This window comes from Populus trichocarpa, chromosome 5, assembly GCF_000002775.5.
Source record: "Populus trichocarpa isolate Nisqually-1 chromosome 5, P.trichocarpa_v4.1, whole genome shotgun sequence".
Taxonomy (NCBI): domain Eukaryota; kingdom Viridiplantae; phylum Streptophyta; class Magnoliopsida; order Malpighiales; family Salicaceae; genus Populus; species Populus trichocarpa.
In genome coordinates, this window is record NC_037289.2 from 3,258,012 (window position 1) to 3,269,780 (window position 11,769).

Below are 11,769 nucleotides of genomic sequence, written 5' to 3' on the forward strand. Positions count from 1 at the left end.
AGTATTTAACTGGACACTGATCTTTTCTGCTGCTGCAAAAACAGGTAGATAGGGAAGTAGAACCTTGCATTGCATTGCAATGCATTTTCTTTTATCCTTGTATTTTCGTCTCCTTTCCCTTGAACCCAAGTTTCTTGCAGTTTTTTGAGGAAACGCGATGGTGTTAGCAAAAACAAGTGGTTATTAACAAAGCATTTATATTTGATTCTTATTTATTAATATCTGGAAGACAATGCTTAACAATCTGATTGAACTAATAACATTTAACTTAGTGCAATAAATTAAGATGGGCGACAGCTATGAGGCTCGAATTGTGCCCTTGCTGCCCTAATAACCAAGAAAACAATCTCATCGGATTAGAACTGAAACCCTAAGAAACTTCAATTTACAGCATTAGCCTCCATGCATTTCCCAGAACACCAGCCTTATCAACCACAGCAGCATTGTGAATTTTCCCAGGATAGAAAGAGAATATGATAGATCAAAATAACCGTTAGAAATTTACATGAGGAAGCAGGGAAGTGATTAGGATAAACACATCTAATTCACTACAGTTTTAGCCATGGATCTATTGAGTACCGAGTACAGGAAGTCCGGAACGCAGCCTCGTTACTGCTGTTCATTTGCAAAAATAGGAAATTTTAGTCTCTGACGTATAGCATGCTACACGGGGCATCTCAATTGGCTTAAAATTTTTACAACCTATAAAATACCCTGCCCAAATATCTAGTGCCTATCCCATTAATAATTGGCGAAATGTCAATAGATTGAACTCTAAAAATAGTTGCAGCATGGTACAAATGGAAACGGTCACTATCAATCTTCCGGTTTAGCAGTGTTCTCCTTGAAGCTCTTTGTCAGCCATATGGCAGTTTCCCTGGGGGAAACCTTTCCAGGTCCAAATGGCTTTAGTAGCACCCCGAGCTCATCATACCTTGCGTCTTGCAGTAATCTTGCACTGAATTCTAACAAACCTTCAAGAGCTTCAGCACGCTGCTGGAATGATGAGGTGTCAAACCTGCGCCTCCTCATGTCTGATGAGGTGTGGCTTGATGCCCCAGCAGTTGCATTTTGGTTGGAGGAGTTGCTTCCATTTTCTTCATCTACCTGAAACATGCCATGTTCAATTCCTTGCCATGCCTCAGTGAAATTGGGCTTGGCAGAGGTTCTATCACTGATCTGAACTGTGCATTTGTCCTTTGTGATTGAGCGGTCACCATGATGCAAAGAGTTGGATGACCCTTGTGCTGAAGTTGATGAAGTTCTGCGAAAAGGGAGAAACGGTTCTTCATACGAAGCCAATGGGAATTCAGCTATCCTGTCAATTCGAGGAGCATTGACAGAAACATCCGGAGATTTTATCTGGAGAAGGATGCTATTATTAGTCCCGCGAGCAGAATTTTGTATCGCGGTTCTTGATGGCAATGGCAAAGATGTTCTGCGAGTTGTTGGGTTGGATTTTTTTGTTGGTGTACGAGTAACAGGAAGCTGGAAAGATAATTGAAGGACGTGAGAACCAAATTGTAAACTACTGGAAGTTACTGTTCAAAAGCTCTGCGTGTGTGTGTGTGCTGTGTGCCTGTGAGAGAGAGAGAGAGAGAGAGAGACAGAGAGAGATTCATAAGCTTACAGATTCACGTTTTTTTACAGGCTCTGTCCGTCTCCTAGTAGTGACAGATGCTTTGGTGGGTGCAGGTTTTGTAGTCTTGGCAATATTTGAAGGTTTTGAAGCAATTGATCTACAAATGACTGTTCCTTCATGGCTGCTCTCGATGGATGAATCTGATAAACTTCGATTCAAATAACTTGGTGTATCATGTATTCCTTCAGTAGAACACACAGAATCTTGCTCTGCTGCAGATATACTTGGATTTAATGCCCTATCATTACTTAGTGAATATCTCTTCTCCCTGTGAGCTTTGAGAGGATTATCTTCTGGCACTAAAAATTTTGTTTTCTTCATGTAATGGGGTTCAGGCCATTGGAAAGGTAATGTATTCTGTCTAGGGCTGTTCATCTTAAGATGAATCTTAAGGACATAAGGCTGAAGATGCGGATGCCTGAGCAGCTCTGCAGCCTGCCACAGAGAATAATTTGAATGAGAACAGAACACAATACTATGCCAACCCAAACGAAAATGCTCAAATTTCCTTCTATTGCAATGGTTGGTCTATTGACAATTAGGAGATGCCAAATTGTATCACAAAATGTATGGCTGTCATGTACAAACTGGAGACTTTTTCGTTGGTTTCATTCCTACATGTTTCACAGTGGAATTTACTTCTACAGCAGACCTTGAAACAGTTCGCAACTCTTTGGAATTGTTTCTACGTGCAGAGAAACTTCAAAGCAAGAAAAAAAAAAGAATATGAAGAGAATTTTATGCATCATCTTTATGGTGGCCTATAATCATGCATTCTACCAGATTGACATATAATGTTAGATGCAGATTAAAGAAGATCACACATACACCGGGTCTAAGCTCAGGATTCTTTCGCAGCATGCTTTTAACAAGTCCTCGGCTAGAAACATGAACAGGAACGTGATTAGAGGATCAATAATAAAATCCAGCATCTTAAATACGAAGACTGACAACATTGGGAAAGTAAAATGACAGACTTACAAGGCACCGGAATATTTAGTTGGAAGTGGAGCCACTATTGACTTGTTTATTTTGTTAATCAGTGCTTGCATATCCTGCTCAACAGATTAAAAATAAATTTCAAACAGAGAAATGAAAAAAAAATCATAGCAAAAAATACAGGAGATAGCTCAAACTCAAATGGAGGGCATGAAAACCACCTAATATATAAATCATCCTGATCAAACTTCAGGCCAAAATGACTAATGCAGTGGAACTCATATAGTTACCAATTAACATGGCTTTCATAATTAGCATGACACTGTAATGTTATATCCTTCTGACCGGGCAATAATTTTTAAGGATGGTAATTCCTTCTTCCTGGGCTGTAGTTTTACGTGTATGCATGATTATGCTATGTATCTCTTGGAGTCCTAGTTCAATGTTGATAAATGCATGAGAATGGTTGAATTTCTGCCAAGTATAGAAACAGGATCAGAAAACTTACAAATGCTTTAAATGCAGGCTTAAGAGAGGTCATTTCATATATACAGCAACCTGGAGATAAATTTTGCGAAGTGTAAGCAGTTATGCCATTTAATAGCTGAAAGAGCAATCAAGAACGACTTCTGCATTCACATTACACAATTTACCTAAAGACCAAATATCTGACTTGGAGCCATAAGGTATGTCAGCAAGAAGCTCAGGACACATATAGCTGGGTGTTCCCACAACCTGAACATATAAAAGCAATTCTCACCGATGATAAATCACATTCAAGGAAACAGAGTTAAAATTAGAAGATTAACGCAGCTCATGGGCCGCATTACTTACAGAGGAAGCAAGGTCATCCGAAGTTAATATTTTGGCAAGTCCAAAATCACCTGCACCAGGGTTGATTGTCAGTTGTTCAGAAAAAGTACACTCTCTTACATTGAAAATCAGAAGGTAATAATCAGATCACTTACCAAGACGAATGTCTTTCCCTTTAGTCAAGAAGATATTGGAGCACTGAACAAATCAATGAGGCATTATCAGTAAAATGCATTTTCTGATATTAGCACAACTTTGAATTTGAGTGCACAAAATACATGCCCTAACCTTGACATCACGATGAAGAATATGGTTCATATGCAAGTAATCAAGGGCCATGAGAAGTTGAACGAGCCACTTACAGAGCTTCTGAAACATACAATAACTAAGAGTCAGTTGCCAGTTGCAAAAAGATCCTCTGAATTGAAAAATTGATTTTTCATGACAATAATTTATATGAAAAGGTTGTAATATGAAAACTACATTTCTGGAAAAGAGAAGGGCTTCCCAAACAAAAGAAAGGAAGGATCAAGAAAGAACCAACCTCTTCTGGGAAATGCACACCATTAGCTTTCTTTATAGCTTCGGCCCTGTAACACAAGGAGAAAGCATGCCACGCAAGGCCATGGTTATTCTAGGCTTCAAGTGAAAGTATATTAAAGCACAGTTCCAGAGATCTTAGTTCCAGAAAGAGTGAAAACTTACATGTCTCCTCCTTCACAATAACCTATTATAATGCACACATAGCAACCCTGACTCGAAAGCATCAAAATGAACCAATATTAGACTATTTATACAAAATTTTCAACTGCTTGTATTCTTAGGCTTATCCATAGATAACTATAACATTTTTTATTAACCTAGCTGAATGACTTAGAAACCCTATCTTAGCTCAAAAAAACATGACCTTGTCCCAATTACGAGGAGAAGGCTTTGAATATTGAAAGTAGAATGAAGTAGTATTATGAAAAAGTAGTATATCTTTTGCAATATAGCAGAAAAAGTGAAGCTTTTGCCAGATTTAATCAAGCATATTGAACCTCTGTGATGTAAAATGTAACTTTATATGCAGAATTGACTAAAACAGGAGGCAAAAACATGCTGAGTTTCAGGTGATGTCAATGGTATATGTTAATGATATAAAGCACCCCATGAGGCTAATTTTCATGTGTTTACTATTAAGGTTTAAGGATACCAACCAGATGGGGAAAAAGAATTTTAGGCATGCAACAAGTTTAAGGCATGTCCATGAAATGTAGTACAGACTAATGGGACATGACCATATCAGATTGCAAAAGCAGCAATCTATAGGAGTTAAGTTACGAAATGAGGTTTTTAAAACCTCACAGAAAATGTGGAACATTAAACAACAAGAATCTCCAAATGAAAAATTAACATCCAACCATGTAAAACCATGAGAGATCAAGAGACAATGAAGAAAAGGCAAAGACTAGTAAATATCAACAGGTACAATATACCTTTTCTACCCAGGAATCCTTGTACTCTACAATAAATGGATTTCGTATTCTAGAAATGAGCTCTTTCTGCATAAAAGAGAAAAGGGGTTAGACTTGAAGATCCAGTATAATCTATTGAAGGTGCAAGCTGTAGCGCAACCAACTCTGGATGAATAGTACATTAATCTTGGCTAAATTACAAATCTGCCCTTTGAGGGGCATTAACATGCAAAGCTAGTGAATTCAGGGCCTTGATTAACAGTGTTATATTGATGTTCTTTGGATACGCAAAAAGCCATCAGAAACTTTCATTTTTTTCTTTTCTTCCTCAAAGAACTTATTAGCAAATTTTAAATTGTATGAAACATGTCAAAGCAAAAATAACATTGGCGAAAGAGAAACAAAGGAGGTTTACAAACATAAACAGAGGTGATGTCATATACGGTGTTAAATGATACGATGGATCATGCTGCCATAGTTGAAAAAAATGACCTCTTGATGTGCAGATCGACGTGACCTGTCAGTCTGCCTCGCAAGCCTGATCTTTTTCAACACATACCTTAAATTGACATAACAAAAGATTAGAAATGAAAACAAAACCAATCACCCGAGTATATGATATTGCATACAATTTATTGTCCTAATGATAGGGTTCTACAGCAAATGGAGAGATGTTGGTAGAGCAGAGTATTAGTTTCATTCTCACTTCTTTTTTTCATGTTTATGCTTCACAAGAAGAGCAGAACCAAAAGAACCCTTCCCTATTTGCTCTAATACTTCATACTGCTCCATCTGAGATATCGAAATGACTTGCTTCTCTGGATACAGACAAAAAGAAATCACCAATGCCATCAAGAGAATGCACAAAGGTAATAACAAGAGGAAACTACAGTCTGTAAAGTTGCTCAATACATGCATATACTATAAGATAGAAAATAAATCTTCAGTAACAAAGAAAGGAACTGCAGGAAAATGAAATCATGTCAATTCAAGAACTAAAAAAATAAAGTAACAAGGGAGGCCCTTGAAAGCCAAGATATACAGGATTTGTATGAGCATTCTCTCAACAAAAAAGGAGAAAATAGGCAACTCCCAATTCAAAATGAAAGAAAAGGTCCTTAATTGTCAAAGAAAACTACTTTATAGTAACCTGTAAACATTGCATCATCTCTCTCTAGATTTGGAGAGAGATGATGGCAAAACAACCTAAGTTTTTAGGTAAACATGGGTAAGAAAATCATCCAAGAATTGCAGAAATGAGGAAAAAAAAAAACATTTAATGGTCTGTCTATTGGCCATCAAAAAGTAGAGCAAAAGAAGGGAAATAACATGCTGAATATTCTTGGGTTTTGTTTCTAGGGGCAAAATGCTTAATTTTGCTACTAACAGATCAAGTAAACTATTTCAACTGTATAAAGCTCAACTATTAATGAAACTATCAATTTCTTACCAACCCCTCATAGGTGCATAATTAAGCATCCTAAAAACTATGCTTTCCTGTCTTTTCCTTCATTTCCTCAGCAACCAAACACTGTCATTATCAAAAAAGAAACGAAAAAGAAAAGACAGGCAAAGAGAGAGAGACCCTGTACAAAAAAAATATCTGCCCAAGGCAGCACACACAAAGACCACAAATTTATCAACTAACCTCTCTACATTATAAATCAAGAACTTCAAAATTTAACAATTAAAAAAAGTCATAAGCCCAAAAGATCTAGAAAAGACAAAATGCAGCACCAAGAAATGCACAGTAGACTAAAACAGAAACAGTTTCTACACTGAGAAAAAGAAAGTGAATCAAATCTATAGATTCCACGCAGGAAAAGAAAAGACAATAAAGGGAAAGCAAGTACCTGAATTATGTATAGTAGTGGATCAAAAGAGAGAGATCACAGTGCAAGTGAGAGAGAGGGAGACAAGAATGTGGGGTTTGACATCTTCAGGGAAAGAAAGAAACTACAGGGTTTGGATGGCAGGGGTATACGAAGAAGGAGAAGCTGGGGTTGAAGAGGGAGTTGCAGCATTTGCAGCAACACTGGTTCTTTAGACATTGATGGATGTGGAGTGATTTTGGAGTGGGAGATAATGACAAACTTTGGTGTATATATATAGAAGAAAAGAGATTATGGTAAAGAAAGCAAGAAAAATTGTTGGTGGACCACAAGTCCTATAGATTCATTAAAATGGAGAAAATCATTAGGGAGGAGATTAGCAGTGCTAATTGTGGGATTATAGCAGCATAGCCGAATTTCCTTAAAGAACAATTTTTTTCCTCTCAGAAAGCAACAAAAGCAGAGAGTCTAATGACTATAAACAAAGATAGCCTAGTCCTAGAGAAAGAAACAGAGTATAAGCTTATGTTTGGTTTGGAGTTAAAAATTAGAAGTTGAATGTTAAATGGTGACATGGAGTACTTTCTTTATTATTGTGTGGTATAATTATTTTTATTTTATTATTTTCTTAATTGTTAAGATTTTTTAGATCATGAGAAGTTATAGAAGAGTTTAACCTACAATCTAGTAAAAGGAACATAATTTTTTTTATCTAAAATTTGTATAAAGATGATGGTTTGGCAGAAAAATCTATAAAAATCATGTTTCCTATTGGGAATTTTTTCTAATAAGCTCGGAAGTTATTGTTCAAGATTTTTCTTGTAATATTTGGATTTTTTTTATTTAGATTATAACTTTTAATTTAAAAAAGATTTTACTTATTATGATGCTTTTTTTGTATTTAAATGACCTTGTAGACTATTATTTTTATAATTCAAGATTATTGTTCTGAATTTTTTATAATTCAGACAAAGGACATAATATTTATATGGGTGATGGTGTTTATGATAAGTAAAGCACTTGAGACATAATTCATAATCATCTTGTTCATTAAATTTCTTTTTTTTCTTTCGAGAGTTAATGAATTTCTTCAACAAAACTAAACCATAGAAATAAAAAAACACAAAACATTTTTTCCTGGCCAGAAAAAAATAAAAAAATTATTCACAATCTAATTTAACATTTTAAATTCTAGTTAAGGAGAGAATAGACTCCTCTAACTATAAAAAAAAAATTATTTTAATATATTTTTAAGTAAAAAATACTTTGAAAATTATTTATTACAATTATCTTAAATAGCCTCAAAATAAGTAGTGAAAATAAGTAATGACTGGCAATGATCAATATATTTAACTGTACATATAAATTTTACATGTTTTAATTAACTATGTTATTTTTATAATGTATTGTGAAAATAATTGAATTAAGCTCTGAAAAATAATAATAGTTAATGACATGCACAATTAGTCCTTTATACAAGACTTGCATGTTTTAATAAATTTCGCTATTTTTATAAATATATTTTTAAATATGCTATTTTGACTAAATTTTTTAACTACTATGCTAATTGTATTAATAAAAAAAACTCACTTAAGGTGAAGGAGTGTCACTGAATTTGTCAGCTCATGGGTTCTTTTCATAATTACTGTTTTTTATTTATTCTTAAATAATTATAGTAAGTATTTTAATTTTAATAGTACTTAATTTGATTATAATATAATTAATCTTTGTTGGTAAGTTCTTCATGTCGTGGAGATTGATTCGCGAACGGGCCGACCATAGGAAACAGGAGTGGGTCCACACGCCCTTGATCTGCAATCACGAGACCTATAATGACTAAATTGCCCTTTATCTTTCCTTGGAATTCCACGTCCTGCCCAATGGGCTCGTTAGACTGCACCGCCTATTGCAGGCATTGGTAATGGATAAGTTTTTTTATATACTGCATAATTGGGTTACGATATAGTTTGTAAAATGTTTTTTATTTTTTAAAAATATTCTATGAAATATAAAATAAAAAAATATTTATTAATTGGGAATGGAAATTATTTTTTCAATTCTTAACCTTTTTTAAAAAAGTCAAGAGCACTAAAATAGTTTTTTTTAAGAATTCTTCGCTATAAAAATAAGATTTATGTCTGGAAATCTAGTATTTTTATTTTAAATTTTTTATTTAATAAATATATTTTCTTAATTTATTTTTTAAAAACATACAAAAAACCAAAATAATTTTACTAATTTTCTTGTCACATGATTTCTTCAATTAAAAATCAAATATACTTTTTTTTTATTCCTCATATTTTGGTTTAATATTTAGTAATTAATAGTTTGAAAATATAAAACCTCGTAGGAACTTTAAAACTCATGATTCAATTTTATAATTCAATGCAATTTAATTGCTTTTTATATGTAGTAATTAATTGTCTTTGTATTTATTTTATTTATCAATGAATTTTCAAATATTATTATTCACTTATTAGTTTGAAATATAATAGTTACTATGCTATTAATTATATAAAACCTATTATATGAAACCCACGAGAGAAAATCGAATGTTGTCTTATCAAGGGCGGTGAGGAAGCACGACAGCTGCACTGCGTTTTCTTTATGCAACGTTTGGATGAAACATTTCTCTTTTTCTCTACCAACAATTTTTTTTTTAAAAAAAATATTAAATTAATATTTTTTAATAATTTTAATAAGCGAATATTAAAAATAAAAGAATTTAAAAAATTATTTATTTTCAAATAAAAAATTAGTTTTAAAAAAATATCATGCATCACACTAAGACAAAATCCTTATAAAAAATTATCCTTTTATTTTATACATATAAAACAATACAAAATAATAATAAAATAATTAAATTTGATCCGGTTCAAGATTTAGTGTTATAAATTGAAAAAATTAACCTAATCAATTAAAATAATAATACCTTTAAAAAAATTAAATTAAGTGTCGATCGGATCAACAAAAAAAAAAAAGTATTCCTAAGCTCTAAAAGAATAAAAATCTATAGATCTCTTGAGAATAGTTAATGAATTCACGAGTCCCCAATTCAATGCCGTATTAAAAAAATAATAAAAAAATAATAAAAAAGGCCTTAATATCACCTCAAGGATGCGGTTGCACCGATGCAAGGAGCCCATCGTTTTCAACTGGGGATCACATACAACACGCCATGGTCCCCGGAGACAAACAAGTGCTGGGATCAACAAACTCATGCCCATCAAAAAAAAAAAAAAAAAAAAATGTCAAATTGCATGTACCAAACCTAAGTCTTGCATGCATGAATCTAGATCAATGATCAGCTTTTCCTTCTGTTTCCATTCAAGGGAATCGTCCAATTATTAGATTTGAGGTTTCTTATTTAAATTTTTTATTAATCACTTGGAATAGCTATTAAATCCAACCATGCTTGCTTTCTAGGTTGATTGAAGATTGACTTGAGTTGGGTTTTGGATTGAATCAGAAAAAATATTGATCCGATAAAATATAGTTGGCTTGACTCAAAATTTTAATGACTCTAACCATGTAATGGAGTGAATACTAAGGTGTCGTTTGGTTGTATTCTAAATAATGTTTTATGAAAACTTTTAAAAAATTATTTTATTTATATTTTCAGATCATTTAATGGGCTGATGTTAAAAATAATTTTTAAAAAATAAAAAAATATTATTTTAATATATTTTATAGTGAAAAGAACCACAATCACATCTTCAAACATTTTATAAAAGTTTGCATTCCACGAACTAATACGTTCATTTATGACTTTATATTCATCAACAATATGTTAGTTGACTTGACACATATAAGGTTAGTTCTAAAGATTCTTCAATGTTGGTTGCTTACCTCTATATGGTTCTAAGAAGTAATCAATTCAACTAAAATCTACTAATTAATAACGAGGTAGAACTAAAATTAATTTGTGGGCATGATTCTCGATCCGAGGCAAGTGAGAGTAATTGCAGCGATCAAGAAACTTCATCCCTATCAGAAAAATCCAGGCTCGACCCTACCCTTCTTTCACTGAAGAATTAATTAAGGGAAAAACTTTGATCTCACATTAAGCTCATTAGGGTTGGACTTCTTCCCTTTTTGAAACAAGATACAACCGCTATAATAAAGTTGAAATGCACCCAAAATAACCTTTTTCATTATTGTTCAATAGCAAGTCGAAGTAACCTGGCCATTGATGGGGATGTGTGGCTCCCTCGATCGAGCAACATCAAAAATGATCAAAGAACGTCACGTCTTCATCTACAAAAGTAAATGATCAAAGCACAACTAACATAAAAAATGATGGATCACCCATGATGTGTGATATAAATTCAACCCTTTACGTGATCTTACTCCATGGAGTGTTATCTCAACAAACCCCGGTGATGATAGTATATAAAAGGAATGTTTGAGAGTGTGGAATCAGTTGTCTTTTAAAGTGTTTTTCGCTCGAAAATGTATCAAAATAATATATTTTTTTTATTTTTAAATATTATCTTTGACATTAGCTTATCAAGATGATCTGAAAACATAAAAAAAATTAATTTAAAATAAAAAAATAAAAAATTTTCAAAAATACTTTTAAAACACAAAAACAAACAAACCCATGAATGAATCCTTTGACTTTGAGGCAATCCAAAAGGTAAATAACATCTAACTTGGAACAAAAAACAATGAAGCTTTGTATGTTCAAGGTGAAGCATGAGAAATAATTGCTGGAAGAGTCAGAATAGTGTCCTAAGTGAGGTGTGATTTCGCATCCTAATCATAGTTGAGAAAGGATGATGACACTACACTAGCTTTTCAATGTTATATATTGGCAAGCACGATTGTGGTTAGTTCTAGGCATGCTCTATAAACAGTACTGAGTTGGGCACACGTCAAATTAATGTGGATTTCATCTACCAAAAAGAGCTAGTCCGATTAAGGGAGAAACTTGGAAGCTGAGATGGCAAGACTCCATTTTCAAACCTGAGCAATTTGGTTTTGATGATATATAGCAGTATGATTTTTTTTCTTTTACAAAGTCGAGTCATAGAAAAAAAAAACTATAGATACTAAATAGAAGGTGGACACGAGGTAAAAATCG

At 33.2% G+C, this 11,769-nt stretch overlaps 1 protein-coding gene across 5 annotated transcripts; it reads right to left on the bottom strand.

Moving 5' to 3' along the window:
• Positions 1-458: 458 nt before the first annotated feature.
• Positions 459-7,133, bottom strand: LOC18098952 (serine/threonine-protein kinase Nek2). 5 transcript variants are annotated; one of them, XM_006382715.3, is made up of 15 exons: positions 6,705-7,133; positions 5,558-5,669; positions 5,344-5,410; positions 4,873-4,938; positions 4,100-4,146; positions 3,939-3,984; positions 3,683-3,763; positions 3,550-3,592; positions 3,416-3,465; positions 3,235-3,316; positions 3,090-3,139; positions 2,624-2,697; positions 2,471-2,522; positions 1,631-2,077; positions 459-1,488 (listed from the first exon to the last, which is right to left on the bottom strand). In XM_006382715.3, the coding sequence occupies exons 2-15, from the start codon at positions 5,641-5,643 to the stop codon at positions 817-819; spliced, it is 1,863 nt and encodes a 620-aa protein (XP_006382777.2). In that variant the 5' UTR covers positions 5,644-5,669; positions 6,705-7,133; the 3' UTR covers positions 459-816. The 5 variants fall into 5 exon arrangements, with proteins under 5 accessions (XP_006382777.2, XP_024456984.1, XP_024456983.1 ...); XM_024601216.2 differs by lacking the exon at positions 6,705-7,133 and adding an exon at positions 6,302-6,338; XM_024601215.2 differs by lacking the exon at positions 6,705-7,133 and adding an exon at positions 6,002-6,269.
• Positions 7,134-11,769: the final 4,636 nt, after the last annotated feature.